General features: G+C 49.5%; 5 protein-coding genes and 1 non-coding gene across 6 annotated transcripts; 3 read left to right on the top strand and 3 right to left on the bottom strand.

Annotated features, from left to right (window-relative positions):
* Positions 1-478: 478 nt before the first annotated feature.
* On the top strand, positions 479-994 carry BU25DRAFT_462139 (uncharacterized protein; the record flags this gene model as incomplete). Its single annotated transcript, XM_033710497.1, has 2 exons — positions 479-544; positions 602-994. 2 exons carry the CDS (start codon positions 479-481, stop codon positions 992-994), a joined length of 459 nt encoding a protein of 152 aa, XP_033557426.1.
* Positions 995-3,481: 2,487 nt separating this feature from the next.
* On the bottom strand, positions 3,482-5,066 carry BU25DRAFT_180156 (uncharacterized protein). The gene is made up of 2 exons (XM_033700907.1): positions 4,691-5,066; positions 3,482-4,644 (listed from the first exon to the last, which is right to left on the bottom strand). Exons 1-2 carry the CDS (start codon positions 4,765-4,767, stop codon positions 3,582-3,584), a joined length of 1,140 nt encoding a protein of 379 aa, XP_033557425.1. The 5' UTR covers positions 4,768-5,066; the 3' UTR covers positions 3,482-3,581.
* Positions 5,067-6,022: 956 nt separating this feature from the next.
* Positions 6,023-7,781, bottom strand: BU25DRAFT_180154 (NAD(P)-binding protein). Its single transcript, XM_033700906.1, has one exon. It carries the CDS (start codon positions 7,291-7,293, stop codon positions 6,202-6,204), a length of 1,092 nt encoding a protein of 363 aa, XP_033557424.1. The 5' UTR covers positions 7,294-7,781; the 3' UTR covers positions 6,023-6,201.
* Positions 7,782-8,627: 846 nt separating this feature from the next.
* BU25DRAFT_401050 (chromosome transmission fidelity protein 18) lies at positions 8,628-11,984 on the bottom strand (the record flags this gene model as incomplete). Its single annotated transcript, XM_033704991.1, has 3 exons — positions 11,720-11,984; positions 9,687-11,672; positions 8,628-9,640 (listed from the first exon to the last, which is right to left on the bottom strand). The coding sequence occupies exons 1-3, from the start codon at positions 11,949-11,951 to the stop codon at positions 8,628-8,630; spliced, it is 3,231 nt and encodes a 1,076-aa protein (XP_033557423.1). The 5' UTR covers positions 11,952-11,984.
* A 453-nt stretch (positions 11,985-12,437) lies between these two features.
* Positions 12,438-12,509, top strand: BU25DRAFT_t125. Its single transcript has one exon. It is a non-coding gene; the product is annotated as a tRNA-Met (tRNA).
* A 2,623-nt stretch (positions 12,510-15,132) lies between these two features.
* On the top strand, positions 15,133-17,171 carry BU25DRAFT_414496 (GMC oxidoreductase). The gene is made up of 4 exons (XM_033707305.1): positions 15,133-15,230; positions 15,289-15,632; positions 15,686-16,506; positions 16,556-17,171. The coding sequence occupies exons 1-4, from the start codon at positions 15,170-15,172 to the stop codon at positions 17,154-17,156; spliced, it is 1,827 nt and encodes a 608-aa protein (XP_033557422.1). The 5' UTR covers positions 15,133-15,169; the 3' UTR covers positions 17,157-17,171.
* The last annotated feature ends 3,839 nt before the right edge of the window (positions 17,172-21,010 follow it).

Here is a 21,010-nt window from a genome sequence, read left to right as displayed (position 1 = left end):
CCATCAAAAAGTCGTGTCGCACTTACCCGGTAGATAGGTTGGAGGATGCGACTCACAACCTCCATACAGGCAACGTAAGTCCCATAACCTCGAGTTCTCATTGCATGACTGCAAGTATCGAGAAATCAAGACCACGTGGAACGCATGGCCAATTTTGAAGTCGAACAAAGGACGATACGACAACGCCCCTTGTCAGGTACGAGCGTAAACCATGTACAGTAGGCTTCCTTTGTAAACGCACAGAGCAACGCAGTTTTTGGAGAGCTTTTCACAATGCTCTTAGCTCTTTTGTCTTTATGAGATGCTCGAGGGTTTCTCCTTTGCCTGCCTGGCATACATTACTCTTCTCAGTAATCAACTCCGAATCCTTTTCGGATATTGACCGATTAAAAAGTTACACGCGCAGTTCTGCACCCTAATTACATCGACGGATCACAAACTACTCATTTCGGATACCTAAGAGATACAACGTATAGAGATGTCTCAAGTACGACACATGGGCTCCTTGCCCGCGCCCGAGGACGTAGTGAGCCTACTGGAAGCTGTACATCAAGCAGCAGAAGACCGTTACCAAGGCGCAGAATACTAATACGTGCGCGAGGCACTGTGCAAGCTCTTCTCCAATTCCATCGAATGGTTGAACACCGATGTAGATCCATACAAGGTACTGGTCGAAACGCTGCAAGATGAGCGAGCCATCCTGAACCGCCACGATCGACTTCAAGCCAAGGCTCTCTTTAGACAGGAGGAGACTCACGGCCTATCCGAAGAACTCGCCAACTTCCCTCTCCGCCCTATGTCTCTGAAGGATGATAATGTCAAGTTCCCAGCTGACTTCCTCGAGCCAATATACCAGGTGGCAGATCATCATGAGGTCAAGAAAGCAGTCCGAGAAGCTCGGTTAAACGTAGCTGCCGCTGTTTTGCAGTCGAACGGTCCACCGGCAAATGGCCCTTCCAAGCCATCTACTACAGTACTAAGTCAAAAGTTTTAAACGCCAAGGGTTGTCCCACCAGCCAATAGCTGGAACACCAAAACAATTCAACAGGCTATAATTCAACCAATATTGGTTCAGATCAAGCTATCTAACCAGGAAGTTGTAATGAATGTTCTCAATATTAAGTCTGTGTGCCCTTAATCAGTTGACAGGCCCTGAGCCGGTCTGACATGCTCATGATAAGCTGATGGATCAATCTACCAGGGATCATCCACCATGCCTTCTTCAATGCCCTACAGAAGTCATCCCACTCTTCTTGAGACTGGCCAAGAGTATTGAACTCAGGAAAGTGCTTATGCATGATCTTTTTGAGGCACCACCAGAGGTGCTCAATTGGGTTCAGGTTGGGTGAGTAGGGTGGCCAGTCTGCAGCCCAAATCCCATGGCACTCAAGCCAGTCCTTTGAAACTCTACTGGTATGTATCCTAGCATTATCCTGCATGAAGATCTGGCCTGCCTGGTAGTGAGGTAAGAGACCCTCCTCAAGCGCTTGAACGTAACTTTTAGTAGAGTAGCCACCTGTTGCGATTCGTGCCTCAAGCAAAGCTTGTAGACACTATTCGATTGGTTCTTGGGGATGAGCAGAGGTACAGAAAGCCGTCAGGGGTTGGTTATCACTGAGCGAGCTCGGAGCGGCAGAGGTTTGACTGTGATAAACCGCCGTGATAATCAGGGGGTAGTCGTCTAGTCAAAGACCATGGCGACTGGTTGCAATGAGTAGTACAGAGTATACTGTCTGGCTCGAGAGCAGGTGAGATTCCAATAACAAAGTTGATTGACGAGGTTGAACACGATGCCATAAGGGCAGCGTGTCTACTTGCTTATATACTTGACAGGAGGATTGATTGTACTGCTCATATCAAGTATCGTCAGTGACTTGATACTCGGTCCAATCGAGCGTTGTCGACGTGACCTCGATACTCGGTCCTCGGTGTCCTATTGATCGTTGTCGACGTGGGTCCTCTGCAAGTGGGTCGGTATATGGGTCCGTGACGATCGTTTGTGTACGAGATCCACGTTGTATCCACGTTGTATCCACTGCAGTCCTTTTCGTACAATCTTGGTTTGTATAACAGATATTGCAAGTGTTGATTATACTGGGTATCACTGACGCGGCTTCACAGCTCGGTCAATCGATACTGCAGTTCCTTGGCTGCTCTCGTCTCGTTGCGTAGTCCTGTTTGTTCAGTGTTGTTTTGCGAGTTGTTCATGGATCGTAACAGTTTACTCCTAGTTCTATCTATCCCAGTGCTCCCATACACCTCGTAGCGGATTCAAACCCATATCAGAGTCCTCTCTTACCTGTGTCGTTACACCTATGGGACGGAAGCAAGCGAGCCATGGGATTCCCACGCAGTCTCACGTATCCCATGGGACTTTGGGACAACGTCTCATAAGACAGTAAGATACTGTAGGACTCCGTACAATCATTCAAGTATATAGCATGTAGGAACACTGCCCTTATGGCATTGTGTTCAACCTCGTCAATTAAGTTTGTCATTGCATCTCAACCAACCTTTGAGCTAGACAGATTGCCTGTACTACTCATTGTTACCCCAAGCCGTCGTTAGGTGTTTCACCCAGGCGACTTACCCTTACTGTTCCAGAACCAGAGCTCATCCTTGAGAACCAATCGAATAGTACTTACGAGCTTTGCTTAAAGTACAACTTCAACAGGATGAGGCAAGTGGTAAGGTGGCAGAGATTGAACAGATCTTCCACCAACTCCATGTCCAATTAGAGCTCGCTCAGCACAAATTAAAAGGCGTAAAACAGGCCTTGGCAGAGAAGGAGAAGAAGAAGGAAAGGAAAAAAAGTACTGCCTTTGGCTGCTCACCACTTTCATAGCCAAGGGGGGGCAATCTGGTGGAGTCCGCGATCAAAGAAGGAGGCAGACGCACGCCTCCTTGCAGAGGAGGCCTACCAAGAGCAAATTGAACTAGAGAAAGTAACCAAACATGAGTTACAACACACCCAGAGGCTTCTTAAAGAGAAACAACAACAGGAGAAGCGTGAGTTGCGGGCAAAGGAGAAGGAAGAGTGTGACCAGGTCAAGGCTGTAAAGGCTCAGGAAGTAGCTAAACACAAGGCTGAAAGAGAGCATCAAAAACAAGCCTGTGACCTTGAAAAAAGTATCCAATTGCCTAAACATGGCAAGCGCAAGGCTTCAAGTCACTTGCAGTCAAAAACAACAAAGAAACATGGTGGTGCTGCTGCTTGTAGTGCTCCTGTTCCTCCCAGCCCACCCCGGGCAGCTCCAACCACAACCACCCGCCGAGGCAGAACCACCACTCTGCCAGCACGTTTTGTGTGAGCAAATATCATTGCATAGGTCTATAGATCAATCCACCAAAAATTCTCGTGATAATTGCTTTTGTGTGTAGTTGTACAGCCTCATTTGGTTGAGGCCTGTGAGGGTTGGTGGGGCGAGCGTTGAGTGATGGGGGCGTTGGGTGACCGTGCACGGTAGGTGTCAGAGTTCGTGGTGGCGGCCCTTTCTTCTTGTTTCAGTTGCGGTGCTTTCCTTGCATCTTTTCCTCACGCCTTTATCGATATTTGATGGATACCGTTTGTATAACGCGTGTTATGTAGTTAATGACAATATCGAGGCTATAGGTGCAGGATCGATCTTATCATCGTTCTTTGAGACAGGTGTCCTCGCATCCTTTGCCCCTGTTGTGGCTGCCGTTGTCAGGGAGTCAAATCGACTGTGAGCCTGTGAAGCTGCTGTGGAGCCCCGCAGCTTCACTAAGGCAGGTAATACATCAATGGCGTACCGCTCGCCCAGGATGTCACAGAAGTAAGAGTGGTCGAAGGACTCGAGCGTGCCATGAGCTGCAATGGCTCGCCGTGTCCAGGATTTTTGCTTCGCGCTATTTTTTTGCTCTGGTTCTTGGCCAATAAATCGCATGAAATAGTGCTGTAGAACGCTCTCGAAGAACGAACTGTATGTAGCGTTTGCCAACGGAATACCGTACATGAGCATAAGCCCAATCAGCTCCTGCAAAAACGGAACATAGGTGGTATGGAGATCCTGTTCGAGTGCATGGTCCATCTCAGATCGCAAATGTGCGATCATTGATTCAATCGGTTTGTACATGCCTAATCCGTAAAAGTGCTTCGTGAACAAGCCAAGCGCAGCCGCAGAAAGCTTCGCCAACGGTCGAGGTCCGGGTATATCTTCATCTTTCTTTCTCTCGAAAGCGGCTAATTGGCGCTCAATATTCTCGTGATCACGCATGTCGATGGAGACTGCGCCAAGGTCCTGTGCGACAGCGCGAAGCAGGTCGTCCTTCGTCGTCCGCGGCACTTCGCTGGTCGGGGCATCGAACACATAGTTTGTGAAGGTCACTGCATAGGTGAGGTTTGACCTCATAAGCCTCGATAATTCTGGAAGCAAAAATTGGAAGCCTGTCGTATTGGCAGAGTATTTGAGCCCGAGAAGAGATCGTAGTATCAGGACGTCATCATGGTATAATTCTGAGGCAGCTGCAAGGCTCTCGCGAACTCGATCCAGCATCCACTTCTGCACTTTACCGGGCGCCTCGCTGTGCTTCTTGAGTAGCTGTGCGTCAACATTGCCGAACGCAGCTTGTCCAGATTTGTTGAAATGGGCTATTGTTGACTGGCTCGGGGTACTTTCCAGGCTTTGCGCAGTCAGTAAGGGCAGGTTCTCAGGTAAGTGCTACGTACAGCTTCTGTTCGTATTCGCCTTTGATGCTGGTTTTGGCCTCCTTCGCTCGCCCTCCGTTATGAGTAGTGGTGTTCATGGTGTTATTGGTGGTTCGGCTTTGAAAGTCTCCACAATCGGTTCGCTTGTTGATATAGCAGGCTCGACTTTTGTGTCTTGTTCAAGCCATATACCGACTGCACCGTACCGACCTTTCGGTGTTGTGAATAAACTTTGAAGGACTGAGTATCTTGTCAACCGCGGAACAATACTTCCTTGGGAATGAGAAGTACACAACGATAGTTGGAAAGAATAAGACACGATGCCGGCCCACTGCCGGATTTAGCGTTGGAGCTAAAATCCGCCAGGGAAGACACAGGTGTCACTGCCACCTGCAGAAGCGCTGACTTGCAGCATCGCCCAGCAGCGCCATGCACACTTTGCACTCAACGTGACGAATCAGGTCGTCTTTCGTTCCGTATATGAATGACCTCTGAAAGTATATATATCACCTGTTGCGATACGTTCAGTGCTATATTCGCAAGAATACTCAAACGACGACATACAAGCCCGCTCGTCACCGTACCATACGCACTTACAATAACCTACACGCAAGTATGTAGCCAATGCTCGCTTGCCAAACGAAGTTCTTTCTTGGCTCCAGGCCAACAACGAGCTATTGGATACAACTGAACTAAAATGCTGCAATTACAAGGTCATAAGGACCACCGGGCGCTTTCTTGGTGGTGTGCATTTAGCGATCCGCGGAGTGTCTTGATGCTGTGCCTTAGCTACGGCGTGATCGATCACGATCAACGATACGGAACTTCAAGATCCGATTCCGTCTCCTTGGAGAATCCGCCAGATTTGGCAGCGGGTACGGTACCACTTACCGGTAATCACGACGATCTCGCTAAGATCTTGATACTCTCCACAAAGCATCGGAGACGGCCACTCAATTACTGGAGCGAAACAACGATCAGATCTTTTAGTAAAGGCAACAGTAGTAAACTCCTGGAAATTTGGACCTCGGTGGACAACGCTGGTGGCATGCGACTGACCAATAGTGAGAAGATGCAAAGCTTGGTAAGCAGGGGGTGTTTCCGCGCCGCGGAAAGTTCAGGGAAGCTGAACATCAACACGTGGACCGAGAGAATTTGGGAAGTACGTGGTTGATTCCTTCCAACCTCAATTCAAAGCTCGCAAATCGTAAACGCCCCATGTGGAACATGTGGTGCAATGTGGCAGGCCCCATTTGCACCACACCACAGATTCCGAGAGCACCTTCCCCAAAACCCGCCCTTGTCGGTGTCGCATGGCCAGGCGACAGGAAAAACGACCGGCATCCCGAAGACGTGGAAGAAAATTTGCTCGAAACGGCAGAACTAAGGCGCAGTCCGTCGTATTGCGTTGTGCATTGGTTTGGCAGGATCCAATGTTAGTGTTGAGTAATCAATCGTCAGATATGAAAGTCTTCGTGCAGCTTCAGACGCATCCAGAGCAAGCGAGCGAGCGCGAATATGTCCAAAGGGCATCAAACATTCCAAAGAACCTCAGCGTCTCTTTCCCATGTCCTCCACTCGTCTGTCTTCCTTTTGTGATCCATCCGATCAACCAGACTCGTCCTCTTCGTCATTCTCTCCCAGAACGTTCCACCTTGCTCTCTTTTTCCTACTTCGTCTCCCCACGTCGCCAGCCAAACTCCAGTCTTCGCACCCTCCTCCGTATTCACCGCAACCCACTTCTCAGTTGTTTTGAGCGCGGCGAACAGTGGATTGGTGAACCATGTTTGCCAAGTGACGTCCATTTTGCCGAAGATTGGAGTTGATGTGAAGCCGGGTGAGAACGCGTACGCTGTCCGGTACGTCCTTTCACCATCCGTCAGGGATGTTTGAGCGTCGAAATGCCGTTGCAGGAGAGCCGCGAAAAGCACCTGTTGCGCTTTGCTCAGAGCGTACGCTGGAGCGCTGCTCTCCGCCTCGAAACCCAGCATTGCTTTTACCTTGGCAATATATTGTGCGATGGTGCCTGGCGCTGGAGCCACCTGCCTGAGTGAGGCGTCATGGATGAACTGAGCAGAGTAACTGCCCGTTGAGCTGGTCATCACGACTCTCGCTGTAGAGCTGAGCTGAGGTTCGAGGAGATGTGTCATTAAAAAGCTGCCTAAGAAATTTGTTGTGTACATCGTATCCAATCCTTTCGCTTTTGTCGGACTTCCAGTAGGTAGTGCTGCGATGCCAGCGTTGTGCACCAACATGTCGATCTTCGTCCCTTCTTTCGTCCATTGCTGGCAAAAGGCGCGGACGCTAGAGAGATCCCCGACATCGAGGACGCGGCATATCACCCTTGCTTTGCTCTTGTCATCGCATTGAGCGACAATGTGGTCGACAGCTACAGCGCCTCGATCAGCATTGCGGCAGGCAAGATACACAGTGGCGCCTTGCTTCGCGAGCGCAACAGCGATGCAAAGGCCGATACCGCTGTTTGCGCCAGTAACGATTGCCGTCTGGCATGTAAGATCGCGCTTCGATACTTGTTGAGGGCTGTACAGGCGTGCGAAGGCCACACTGAGAAGTGACTTGGCGAGAGAAGTGTAGAAGGACAATGTAATGCTCAAAGTAGGCATTGTGAAGATGTTCCTGTAGCAAAGGTGCTTTTGCAGTAATAGTCGTATCCCCACATCTTGGAGTTGTTCAATAGTTTTATATTCAGATTGCAGCTCTGGCTGTTCGTGGCCTAGAGACTTGCGTTCAGCTACGAGCTTGGTGTGACGTCACCACTTCACGACAATTGCACCGACTCCGCGCGTCTGCTACGCCCGTAACATCTCTCCATTGCCCATAATCACAACGGGCCTTGTTGGGATTGCGAAGCTAGATTGAAGGAGGCACCACCCTACCGCAGAACGTGAACGACACCAGGCCTACCCTTGTAACAAACATTCTCTCTAAAGACAACTGCAAGCTCATAATCAGTTTATCCGATTTGATGAAGAAGTGAGGAGACAGAAACCTTGCGCCTCTCCCGATCAATGTGCCAACTCCCGAGAAAGGTCTATTTATTTTTCAGCTGATAGAGAATAGTTCAGTAACAGCTTGTAGTAGGCGAGCACAGCAGTGCGTCGACCAAACAGAGCCTGGACCACGCCCACTAAGTTGCCAGGAGCTTACTCTAACTTCACACCATGCTCGCAAAAAGACAGCGTACCCCTCAAGTCGTTTATTTCCCCTTCAAAATCTCATGCCAGAAGATATGTCCTCTAGCTGGACTCTGTAAGGCATCTTGAATACTTCACGTATGGTATCTCTCCATTCAGTCTTCGAGACTCTTGCTAGCTCATCTCGAGCCAAGGCTCCTTCACCAACACATGCTTTAGCTGAGAACCTCAACCTAGATCCCATTATTGCTTCCGGATGAGACATCCAAAATCCATTGGGTGGGTGGTGCAGCAGGAGCTCTGCGATACCGAAAGCGCAATCTCTAATTGGCAGTTCAAAAAGCTGTTGTAGAGATTTTCACAAGTGAATGAAGGTAAGAGCGTGGAGCATGGAGCAGTGGTCGAAGAACGAAGGATAACGACAGAAGAATGAGTAAAGGCAGCGTAGGAACTTGATAAAGCAGAAACAACAGGGAAATCCAATGCGCTACCAACACAGGCAAAATCACAAAGAAAAAAGGATGCCTAGATCTACGTTGATCCGAACTGGCACTACCTTGGTTTCTCAACCGGTCGACCCCGAGCGTCGCTACATCCGTATGCAATTCAGTGATTCAAGTCCTAACACAGTGATTCTCTGCCGAGTGCTCAGAATGTGACTGTTAGAGGGGGCATAAGGGCACGGGGTATTCGAAGCTGAAGACTTCATCAATATTTCGACCCGGCAAGTACACCATCGCATTGGGCGGTAAGTCGCGAGAGATATCATGTATCATTGACACCAGCTGAGACAGGACCATGGCTTACAACCCTCTGAATAGCTCATCGATGGTAATCGGCTTCCTGACGGCATTCGAAAAACCCTCGTGAAAGCTCACCCATATCCTGTCCTCATCACCCTCCCGCTTTGTCTTCTTCCTGATCTCACCCTCAACAGGCGGCTTCTCCTTGATAATTCTACCGAAAAAATCCCTCTTCACAGCCTTCTTGTTAGCCTCTTCCAGCTTCTTCGCAACATCCTCCTCCTTCTCCTCCTGTACCAGGACTTCCTCGTTCTCTTGCCCACCTCGCCGCTTCCGGTTCTCCATATTGATTCGTGCGGACTCTTTTTTCCACTCCATCTCTAGCACACTGCGCACTGCATAGCGAACTTTGTCGTCCTTCTTGCCGGCTAGTGTTTCGAAGCTTGCGAGTGTGTCGAGAGGAGGCTCCATGCGGAATACAAAACCACAACTGCGGTTCATCACATCTTCGACCTCTACTCTACTGCGCTCAAAGCGCACTCCTGTCGCGGCCATAGCCTCAACGGCTTTCTTGACAAGTGCTTTTTCAGAAGACTTACGTACTGCAGCTGTAGCGTTTGACTTCGAGCCTGCAGGGCCGCTATTGACGATGACAGGCTTCACGTCCGGCGAGAGCATACGTAATGTGTAGGGTATGAGTTCTGTTGCCATCTCTTCGGGACTCCTGAACAGTCTCGTCAGAGGTAGACTGAGCGACGACTGCAGACCCATAAGTTGTGCTCGACTGGCTTTATGTTGTTCTGCCGCTGCGAAGCTTGCGCCTGGGCCTGAGAAGGGTAGGGTCTGAGCATCGGGGTCGACTGTCGGGTTTGAAACTTCGTGGCGAGGAGAGGCGAACAGGTCGTGAAAAGCGAGGACGGATTGGGAAAGGTAGGGGAAGAGCTCCCATTCTTGCGAGCTGTGGACGGCGGAGGAGAGGGTATCGTGGAAATGGAGCCATTCGTAGGCGGCGGTGGGCTTGCTGAGGAGTGTGTCGTCTTGGAATGGCCTCTCGGGGTATGCGGTGAAGCAGTCTAGACGCTATCAGAATACGTTGGCAACGAGGTGAGTTATGCTTACCAGTCACGATGCGGTCACAGTCGCCGCTCGTATCGACCATTTCTCTCAGACGGTCCATTGCCCGCCGCTTCGCCGCTTCAGCAACGCCGACAACACCAGTCTTTGCTCGAGCAGCCGCCGTCCGCAGGTCTGTTGTCTCAGGTTGCTTGGGGAAGCCAGCTCCCTCCTTGAAGACTCGATCGACAACATCCTTCGCACCCCCTCGCCCTAAGCTGCGCGCAGCTCCACCGCCATGCTTCAAGTCGTTAATGAAGTTATCTTCAATCCATTTCTTTGTTAGATGTGGCCTTTCCTTTGACCTGAAATCGTGTGATGACTTCAGCCGTCCTGCTACCCACTCAGACATGACCATGACTCCACGAATATCGCCTTCGCCAGCGCCAATGCCTGTACCACCCTCCTTCTTCGTGCTGACGCCCCATGTAGCTTCGCAAAGTCGACGCACACCATCTGAGTCGCACTGGAAGCCCTCTTTGCTGAAGATATCTTGTATGCGTGTGACGACCATGTTCATGGCAGGCTGGCGGATGCGCACAATCTCAGCGAATGATGACTGCCGTAACGGTCGCAGTGAAGGATGGTACAGGTCGTTGCAGATCAGGATGAGTGGCCTCAGCAGCCGAAATTTATCGGCTTTCTTCTTCTTGGAACCTGTTGTTCCCTGCTGCTGTCCCACCATCTTCGAGTTCTTCTCATCCAGATGGATCAAATCAATGAGCGCTGTGATGAACCCACCTTCGCCGCCACCACCACCATTGCTGCTTCCGCCAACCACACCGTCGACCTCATCGACCACTACACAGACTGGCTTTCCAGCCTTGCGGACTTTGCCATTCGCTGTGTTCGAGCTGATGCCACGTACGTTCTCAGTCCCAACCATGTCTCGAATGCGACCTTTGACAACATCTCGACTTCGCTCGTCTGATGCATTGATCTCTTGGACTTCGTAACCGGCTTGTCGCGCGCAAACATGTGCAAGTGTGGTCTTGCCCAATCCTGGAGGTCCCGTCAACAGCAGAATCTTGCGATGACTCTGCTCATCTTCACCAAAATCTTTCTTCGTGCTCTTTGGCCTTGCCTTGCCAGAGCCCGGGAAGACGATAGGATCCCAACCCTTCAGCCACCGCAAAACTGATCTGTGTGTGCGTTCGTCTCCAACAAGGTCTGTGAACTTCTTTGCCCGGTACTTCTCAGTCCACATCAGCGTGCGATTGCTCTTTCCAGACTTGCTGACTGGCTGTTCGATCGACTGACGGGCCAGGTTCTCGAATGCTTGCGTACGGCTGGCTACTATTGCCTCGTCTTCAGCCTTGGCCTCGTATATCAGCGAGTGAATGTCGATGCCGTAATAGCTTGTCCGTGCTTTGCCTTCCACTGCCTCTGACCTCGCTGCTATCAGCTCCTCGAAAGACACGGCCTCCTTCTTCGCTCTTTTGGGAATGTAGATTGCTTTTCCTGCTGCATTTCGTGCTACTGTACCTCGCATGGGCTGTGCGGATGTAGGGGCACTGTGAAGCGGCAGGCGCTTTGTCTGTGGCCGCGTCTCGAAGTACTCGTCAAGCGCTTCGACAGGAACATCTTCAGCATCAGCGATCTCGTCCTGACTTGCGGGTGGGGTATAATCTGCAAGCTCTTCGGGCGCCGAAGGAAGCTCTCTAATGCTGTTGACTGCTGTCCTCTTCGTCGAATGCTCCTTTAGGGCCGCAATATCGTCCTCGTTGTCTGAGTCGTCGAGGAATCCTCCAACTTTGCGCGCAGTCTGCTTATTAGGCATATCCTTTAGTGGGCTGCGCACATCGATCGAACGCTTCCTCTTCTTTGGTGACGGCGCCTGAGGCATGGACGAGCTCGGCGGATACGCGATGGGTGACGAGATGAGCGGCATGGCGAACGTTGGAGGCGAGGAAGGTAGAGCTGGATCGTAGGTCGGAGTATCGGTAGGTATACGCTTGATGGGGAAGTGCGTCCGGCGCTTCAACGGTGTGTCTGAGGATATCAGTACTGATAGTCGCGCCTGATTGCGCGTGCAGTACCAAAGCTATGCTCTCCTTCACTCCTGAAAATATCCGCTAGGTTCCAGGCACGGTGTTGTATGACCACGTCTTCTTCGTTCTTCCTAGCCTTGTTTTCCTCAATGCACGCTTGCAATGCTTCAAGTTCGTCCGAGTGGGAGATGGAACTAGGTGCGTTCTGTGGGTGATCGTATTCGGAGTAAAGAAGGGCAGGATCGAAGGAAGTCGGAATGCCAGCTGAATAACTACTCATCGAATCTTGGGTATGACATTATGCTAAAGCAGAGAACGGTGGTGTTAGTGGGAAAGTGTGGATGCGCGTGTTGGAGATTCGGCGCGTCAACGCGTTTTAGCGCGCTTTGTGATTGTCCTAGCCGCCTTCATCTGATGCCCGCTCAGCTGTGACTTCCAAAATCATTCATAACAAAAACAACATCCCATGTTCTCAACGTCAGTTGTTGTACACCATCCTGGCTTACATTGTCATCTCTCGTCCTGTCTCGCCATGGCTACAGTCTTCAGATTCTCAACATAAGTTATTTGGGATCCATAAGCGAGCAGCGACTCTTGCCGACATGAACGGAGATAGTGGAGTAAAGTTATCGTCCCCGCCCCTTCGCAGATGTCGCACAGGAGGACCTTGGGCAGCAAGACCAGGAAAAGTAATAAGGACGAAGATTGACAATCTTAGTGGGAATATGTATACCATTTGTTTTTAGAATTCATCTATCGAATCAAAAGCTGAGTGGCGCAGCGGAAGCGCGCCGGGCTCATAACCCGGAGGACACTGGATCGAAACCAGTCTCAGCTATATTCGACCTTTTTGCTTTCCGAAACGCCTTTGCATCACTCTCGACACCCCGCATCTCAATTTGCCTATCAAACAGTCGTTCCACATTTTTGCTTGCGGTTTCACGGTAATCTTTTACACGTTGTTTAGCCAATCAAGGCGGCAGGCACAAAGCATTCCTGACGTACTTGAACATGCACCGAGCTTAGACACAACTAAAATGCGAACCTGGTTGTGCAAATGCTCTGATGAAAAAACAGGCACCTCTGCTTCTACGCCCACTGCCAGAATCAGAAAATGCTCCCCCTAACAAGAGCCTGCCATCGTTGCACCACCCTTTCGGGCGCCGCCCACGTCCAAATTACAGGTGTCTGATAGTGGGCGTCGTGAGAAAAGGCGTTGCTCCAGAATGGTTTCTCGAGGCTGCAGCAGTCGCGACGAAGAGCCACTTGAATGATTTCGACACTGTGAGGATTACATCGATCAAGGGCCTCGCGACTTCAGCTCCCAACTGGGACCGAATAGATTGAGCAACTAGCTTGGCTCTATATCTTTGTCAGAGACACTCCACGTCCTCCGTGGACCGTGAACATGGAATGTACGTGGTTTCTAAGTGCGTGTCCAGTTCCCTTCGCCTCAGACTATAATGTCATATCGTAGTATGCATTGCGATCGACTAGCCTGAGGCGACCATGGAGGGGACCCTCCAGTTACACGTTCCGAACGTCTAACCCAGAGACTCATCAGGCATGAATACATTGTGTTTGATGTCATTAACTCACTGGGCATGTTCGAGATTGGATTCTGGTGCAGCACCAGGACCTAACAACTCGCTCTCTCGACCTGGCCACCTTGTCCGCAGCTGTAGTCTCCAAAAGAACCTTAGTAAATCGATTGCGCCCGCACTAGCCGCTGTAGTCACCGGATCTCTTAGTATTCAGGAAAAGATTGGACCGACTGGTACAACCAGAGCAGTGTTGACGCAGGACACGTAGTATGATGATCGTCCGTCGCACCTGATCGAGGGTTGTCTCGAGGGTAATTAAGGGCCGGAGCTGTCAGTATCTGTCACTCAGTTACATAGCGTGATTGTTGTGACCAGGTCGATTCGACTGTATTGCTGACCCGGTCAGGGATTGTCACGGTTTGGGGTGCTCCTGCCTGTTGTACCTCACCTCCATGAGAGTGACTGCCACGTCACACTAGCGTTGTTTACAGCTACTCACCTATATATACTGTTCGTAGCTTCACCCAATACAACCTCAGTTCAATCCTTCAATATTTTTGCATATGCGTACTGATCACTCACAATCCACACCCTGACAGTATCATACCCTTGTATACCGGTCGTACCGAGTATACCGCTTGTGCTGAGTGTTGCTGACGCAGCCCACTGCTTGGGTCAATCGATACTACAGTTCCTCAGCTCCTCTTGTATTGTTGCGTAGTCCTGTTTGTTCAGTGTTGTTGCGGGTTGCCCTTTGATCGTAACACCAAGCAAGCCAAAAGGTATCACAGCTCACTCTGATAGTGAGCTCTAGCCAGAACAGTACTATATCATCAGCCAGGCCTGACAATTGTTACAACTGGCCACAATGTGCACACATGCACTGCAGAAATAGTAGATGTAGATGATAGTGACGCTTCTAATTAGTACTATAGCCTATAGTACGTGTTTGCGCAGTGTTGTAGTTGAGGGTAATAGTCCTGTAATTGTTGCAATGTTGGTGAGGGGGCGTGGCTTGGTGGTGCACGGCTTGGGGAGGAAACACGTTAGAAGATGTATCAACTTTTGAACTTTACTCTTTCACTAGTAAAAAATAATAACCTAGTTGAATAGCTGTATTATTAAAGATTTTTTTTTTTCACAAGGTTAAGATAATAAAAAATTGAATACTTTTTCAATACGAAGTATCTTAATATCTCTACTATTAGTAGATATATTCAAGATTAAACTTCTTATACTTTGTTGTTTTTCCTAGTAAAACCCGGTTGTGAATCCGGTCGACACGCGCACGGACACGGTACCATGCAGAGCCGAAGAATGCCCATCCGCAGGGCAATCGAGGCGCATGAAACTTGGGTATGATCTTCAGACTCTTGTGTAACAAGTCACCAAGGATAACGTGTCTGGTTTGGTTTTTTCGGATATGGAGAGAGTCGAGTCGAATTGTAAGAGCAAACCAGAGTTATTGTGACCACGGAAAGAGTGTGGCGCCTTCCCCATCTAAGGCTAAGATAGGCGCTACAAGCCACTAAACTGGCCCTGTGCACGTCGCGGAAGCGACAGTCGCAAAGCCCCAACACCATGCTACAAAAGCTAGAGATTGAGCACCGCGATAGCCACAATGCGGGGAAGATTCGGCTTCGTGATAGCTTGGCACACTTGCAATTGGTAGATCACCACACAACGACCAGCTTCAAAAGAGCCATGAGTTTTGGTGTTGTTCTAATTATCCGCCATATGTCGCCGATTCGACTGGGTTGACGCGGTTGATGTACCGCTGGCTTGGGTGGCCTTCCGCAGGTATCCTGTCACGTAGTTTGAAGGCCTCCAAGCTATGTGGGGATTGGCCGAGGTTGGGGCGGCAATGGGTACTTAAGATGCCGTCATGCCAGGTGTTGCACCTGACAGCCCATAGCACGCCAGTTTCTCCAGATTGTACAATACTATAGCCAAGATGGGCATCCACAACAAGTTAGCCGATGGTATCGATGAGGTAGACATTATCATCGCTGGCGGTACGCAATGTGCCCGAAGGACGTCGCAATGAGCTCGGAAACTGACTGAGTACTTTAGGTGGCACTGCAGGCTGCATCATCGCCGGGCGTCTTGCGGAGGCTCACCCCGACCTCTCCATACTGGTGATCGAGGGTGGTGCCAATAACAAGGATGTTGCCAGCATCGTGTACCCAGTCTTCTATCTGCAGAACCTTCTTCCAACACAGAAGACTGCACTGTTCTACAAGGGAAACAAGTCGAAGCAGCTCGCAGACCGAGAGCCAATCGTGCCATGTGGTGGTACCCTGGGCGGCGGTTCATCAATCAATTTCATGATGTACACGCGGGCGCAGCGAGAGGATTTTGATTCGTGGAAGACCGAAGGTTGGACAGCCGACGAGATGCTAGAGCAGATGAAGAAGGTTCGTAACGACAGGTGTAGCGTTGAAGACGCAGATTCTGACTTGATATGCAGCTCGAGACATATCATGGTCCGGGAGACAAGGCACATCACGGTTATGAAGGTCCCATCAACATCTCAGACGGCGGTTTCCGCGAAAAGCGTGTCGAAGATGCGTTCATGAAAGCAGCCAAGGAGGTTGGCTACCCAGAGATCGAAGACCTGCAGAACTTGGACAGCAACAACGGACTTCAACGATGGCAGCGATACGTCTCCCCAGATGGCAAGAGGCAAGACACAGCCCACAGGTACATCCATCCTAAGCTGGAGGACGGCCAACATTCGAACCTCCATGTGCTCGTCGAATCTAAGGTTGTGCGGGTACTCTTCGACGATACGAAGCGAGCGGTAGGCGTCGAATACACCCCAAATTCCGACTTCCAGGCAGTCATCGGCCTCACTGCACACCCAGTTAAACCCGTAAAGGCCCGTAAGCTGGTCGTTGTAACATGTGGCGCGTGCGGTACGCCATCAGTTCTTGAGCGCTCTGGTTTGGGTGATAAGTCGATTCTTGACAGAGCCGGCGTTCCAGTCATTGAGGAGCTGCCTGGTGTTGGCAAAGACTACCAAGATCATCACCTTCTCCTCTACCCATACAAGACAAATCTTGAGCCAGATCAGACGATCGATGGAATCTTGAGCGGAAGAGTGGACGCGACTGAGCTGATCAAGAACAATGACAAGGTCCTAGGATGGAACGCAATTGACATCTCATCCAAGCTTCGCCCAACCGAGGAAGAAGTAACTGAGCTTGGATCCGAATTCAAGGCGGCGTGGGACCGTGACTTTAAGAATGTACCGAACCGGCCGCTGATGCTCTGTGGTCTCGTTTCATGGTGAGTATCAATGACTCTTTGCGAAGATTAGAATGCTAACGTTCTGTAGCTTCCTTGGCGATCCAGCCTCCGTGCCTGAGGGTCAATACGTAACTGCAGGTACTTACACAGCTTACCCTTACTCACGTGGCCATATGCACATCACTGGAAAGGGCGTCGATGACCCTCTTGACTTTGATGTGGGCTTCTTCAACGATGCCAACGACATCGACATGAAGAAGCAGCTTTGGGCGTACAAGAAGCAGCGCGAAATTCTCCGACGCACCAACTTCTATCGCGGCGAATTAGCTGCCGGGCACCCTAAGTTTCCCGAGGGTTCCAAGGCTGCTGCTGTTGAGATCGAAGAGGCGTTGTCCAACGTCCAAAACCTGGTCTATTCGCAGGAGGACGATGCTGCCATCGAACAATGGCTGCGCGAGAACGTCAACACAACTTGGCACTCGCTGGGCACATGTAAGATGGCTCCAAGGGATCAGGATGGTGTCGTTGATGCTAGGTTGAATGTGCATGGTGTTACTGGACTGAAGGTTGCAGATCTGAGCATCCCGCCGAAGAACATGGGTGCAAACACCAACAACACTGCCTTAGTGATTGGAGAGAAAGCTGCAGATATAATTCTGGCTGAGCTTGGCTCCTCTGGTACTTCATGAGTGCCGCACCGCAGCTTTTAAGAAAAAATTTCGTTCTTAAAGCCTGCGTATACATTAGTTTTGAGCGAATTTATTTTACGAAGACACCATTCCACTTGCCACAGTTCAGATTGAAGACGCCTGTCTGTCTTAACCGCTGTAAGGGGAGTACTAAAGGAGGTTGTAAGCGCTTACACGTTGTATGATTGCCAATCGCATTGCTCCTTCCTTTTTTCACTTACTCAATGCCGCATACTGACTGCTGAACGGTTACAGAAAAACAATACCCTATGTACTCACAATATTAATTGGAGCGCCACGGTCCAGCTCTTGATATAGTCATCGGCCCAAAATCTTGCCATCAAACATCTCAAGGGCTTGTGGTCTAATTGGAAAGATGTCCGGGGTAACATCTCCATTCATGGCTATGCAGATTCATTGGTGGCACAGTGAATATGTGAATTCGAGTCGCGCTGGGTCCAACCTTTCTATTCTTATCATAGCCTCTATGCGCGCTGTTGCTTGTGCTAGAGTGTCTATGCTGTGGTGAAGGCGACACTACACCACTTCGCTTTTTGGACTCTCGTGCGCAATTCCTTACCATGACTCCTGCCTCGTCCTTACTATCTTAACTGTAAGCTGCAATCAAGGCTTTGTACACCTCTTTGGCAAGGTTGTCAACAACCAAAAATGCGTCAAAATCTTGTTTGAGTTTGTTTGATTTGACAACATCAACCAAACAAAAGTCTGCTGCTAACATTTGATTAGTCAAGTCTATCAAATGAGGTTCTAGCTGTCAAAATTTTTGAAGTTTGTTTGAATTGGCTAGCACACTGTAGTACTGAGTTACTTCAGAGTTGCAATACTCTCATGGTATTGAGGTATTAACAACTTTCCCAATGCCACAATTATATAGGTATCAGTATAGCTGATAGAGCAAAAAAGGCAGCTTTTCAAGAGGATCAAACTTCTTGCAAAAAGAACACCTGTATGGCAAGTGAGTACTTCTTTAGCCTACTCCCATAATGGTATAGGAAACAGGATTTGGAAGTCTCACTTGCCACCTTTGCCAATCCTGTCACGGGTATTTCCCCTTACATGTATTGGCCAGCCCTCAGATGTACTCCAGGGCTGGACCAGAAGCTCACAGGCCACCTGTATATATTCCTCACAAACCCTGAGGCTCAGCCATCAAGGATTTGTCTAATCTCATCCCATTTGGCCCCAGACGGCCCCAATCCATCCTGTGTCCAATTGCCTGCCTACAGTGACCTCACAGACTGGGTGGATTATTATTGGCTGCAAGACATGTCAGGATGACAATATAGTTGTGCATATTGTCTTTTGGACTCCACCCCTTACAATATATACACAATAACCAAATAGGGTAATATTACAGTGTTGTTGCAGCGCTGGCTCATTAATATTGGAGGTATGAGTGATGTACTGTCACGAAGATGCTACGAGTAGGCCCTTTAGGACTCGCTAGGAGTCTAAATCAATTACTACGTACGGTATCTAAGTAGGTACAAGACATTGTGTACCAAACAGAACTCTACCAGCAATAGTCTATATACTTACGTGTGGGTTCGTTCGGTTACCGGTTAATAATCAGAACTGAGTTGGATAGGTATCGGGGTTGCAAGTCCCAGAGCAGGGCTTGCAGAATTCTAATACTCCTGCTTTGGAGGTTGCAGGCCCGCTCCGGAGGTGACCGGAGGTTGTACGGTCAGGGACAGTACGGAGCGGATCTGGATATTGTCAGGGGATCTGGAGAGGATACCGTGACATGTACAGATATCAGCCTTCTTAAGTATTACTTCCAAAAATTCCTCAACCATAATCACATGTGGTAAAAAATGTATTCTGCGCATAGGATAGTTAAATCCACCCTGTTGGATCAATTGCCATCATTAGTTTTGCTCTATTTCTATTGTTGTAAGCTGCACAACATCTTGCAGCTTATGCTTGGCATGAGTTGATGATGTTGACTAGCCAATTGTGTACTTTCCACAAGCCTGTGCATCAACGCATACACACATCCTCTACTACAGCTTACCTGCCTATTGTAACGATGCAGGCCAGTAGGGAAGATGTCTAAAGTAAGTGTGAGTCCACTACAAGGCATATGGGAGTGCTGGGACGTTGATAACACTAGGATTGAATTCCCTACACCTATAGGTCTTGTACGAAAGGATACAGAAAAACTACTCTATCTAAACTACAGTATTAGAGTCATTAAGTATCCCATTTGGAGGGGAATCAGAAGTACCCTTGTCCAGGTGACAAAGAGGTAGTTCGCGACAGACAAGGAGCGGTGTGCTGAGACCTGTAGGAACCACATCGGTATTGGGGCAGATACGGTCGTAGGTGTTACACAGGGGGTCATATACCAGTGACTTCAAAGGAGTGGATTATTGTTGATTCTTTAAATGAGCTTTGCCACCCCTTCCAGAACATAGAAAAGAAGTCCCCCTTCTTAACTGGGAGTAGTGCTTGGCTTCTGTTGTGGAAAGCTGCAAGCTCTTTGGTATAGGCCTGTGAGAGAGGCTTGAACAGGGATACATCTAACAGCTGCAGCGTATGGGTTGAATGGGGAAGAAATACAGCCAGGAGTATCTTGTTCTGGTTACAATACTCAATAAACTCAGGGGTTATGTGAGATCCATGCCCATCAAGTATCAGTAGCCGGTGAGAGCGTTGTGCTTTGGCCTTTGTGTAGCGATCAAACACCTGTTCAAGCCAGGCAAGCCCCAGATTGTTGTTGATCCATCCTGAAGGGGTTGAGGTAACCATAACAGAGTGCTCCCCTGACTCAATTTCCTCTACCCAGCTCTCTTGTATGGTGTTGTTGGCTGATGAATATATGAGGCTTGGCGGCAATACTGATCCATTGGCACACACACACGCCAGAAGGGTAATCTACTCACATGAGCCATCTTGAATAGGTGCTCTAACCTGCTGTTGTATCCACATTGGTCGACTAAACACTCGTTTTGTGCGGCCAAGCACACCAATCATGAAGCCCTTCTCATCCATATTGTATGTGTGCCGGGGTTGTATATTGTACTCGGCAATTTTGGCGTGCAGAAGCTCAAAATAGAGCTTATATTTAGCCCCTGAATCAGCTTTGTGACGATTGCAATCAATCCCAGTGGCCCACTTGTATATCAATTGGTTGGTGTTACGCTTCAGGAAGCGACTAACCCAGGTATCACTGATAGGTTTCTTGCACAATGATGATGCGTAATCTTGGATTTGAAGCCTGCCTGGTGGTAACCCTTGCTCAGTAAGTGTATTGATGTGATTTATAAGCTGCTGCTCTTGTTGTGGGTGGAGCTTCCGTTGGTTGAGTACCTTCAATGCGTGCGGCTGAGTCTGCTGCTCCCACGTGCGCATCAACGTTGAGCGCACAACACCATGGTTTTTAGCAATTTGAGTATACGGAATTTGCTCATTGGGACCAAATTGAGCTACTTCTTTAAGGGCTTCTTCCATATTGATCGTGGCGTTGAGATATTGATGTGTGAATAATGGGTGCATTTGACGTTCGCGCGCATCACGCGATGGTGCGCATTACGCGCACGGACACGGTACCGTGTCCGTGCGCGTAATGCGCGGATTTGCGTAATGCGCTGAACCACCAAAATAGGTCCACCAAAAATGAGGCTGTAGAGCCACACACAATGGTTATTATCATGAGATTTTCTGGTGGAGTAGTCTATAGACCTATATGAACAAGTTCCTCACTCAAACTTTTGTGGCACTCTGATTGGGCGGCCGCGGCTGTTGTATTTTGCCGGAGGGGATGGGGAGCAAGGCGCGGCAGCAGCACGACTACGGGCAGCTGCACTACCACGATTCTGCTTCTTCCT

The sequence above is a fragment of the Macroventuria anomochaeta genome (genome assembly GCF_010093625.1).
Source record: "Macroventuria anomochaeta strain CBS 525.71 unplaced genomic scaffold BU25scaffold_38, whole genome shotgun sequence".
NCBI classification, from domain to species: Eukaryota; Fungi; Ascomycota; class Dothideomycetes; order Pleosporales; family Didymellaceae; genus Macroventuria; species Macroventuria anomochaeta.
This window is presented reverse-complemented; position numbering and strand designations above follow the sequence as displayed.

Excerpts from the sequence above, each read along its gene's own strand:
- BU25DRAFT_180156 (XM_033700907.1), bottom strand. The coding sequence starts at position 4,767 with ATGAACACCACTACTCATAACGGAGGGCGAGCGAAGGAGGCCAAAACC. Across the intron at positions 4,645-4,690 it reads GGCGAATACGAACAGAAGCT|CCTGGAAAGTACCCCGAGCC; the intron begins GTACGTAGCACT and ends GACTGCGCAAAG.
- BU25DRAFT_180154 (XM_033700906.1), bottom strand. The coding sequence starts at position 7,293 with ATGCCTACTTTGAGCATTACATTGTCCTTCTACACTTCTCTCGCCAAG.
- BU25DRAFT_414496 (XM_033707305.1), top strand. The coding sequence starts at position 15,170 with ATGGGCATCCACAACAAGTTAGCCGATGGTATCGATGAGGTAGACATT. Across the intron at positions 15,633-15,685 it reads TGCTAGAGCAGATGAAGAAG|CTCGAGACATATCATGGTCC; the intron begins GTTCGTAACGAC and ends CTTGATATGCAG. Across the intron at positions 16,507-16,555 it reads CTCTGTGGTCTCGTTTCATG|CTTCCTTGGCGATCCAGCCT; the intron begins GTGAGTATCAAT and ends AACGTTCTGTAG.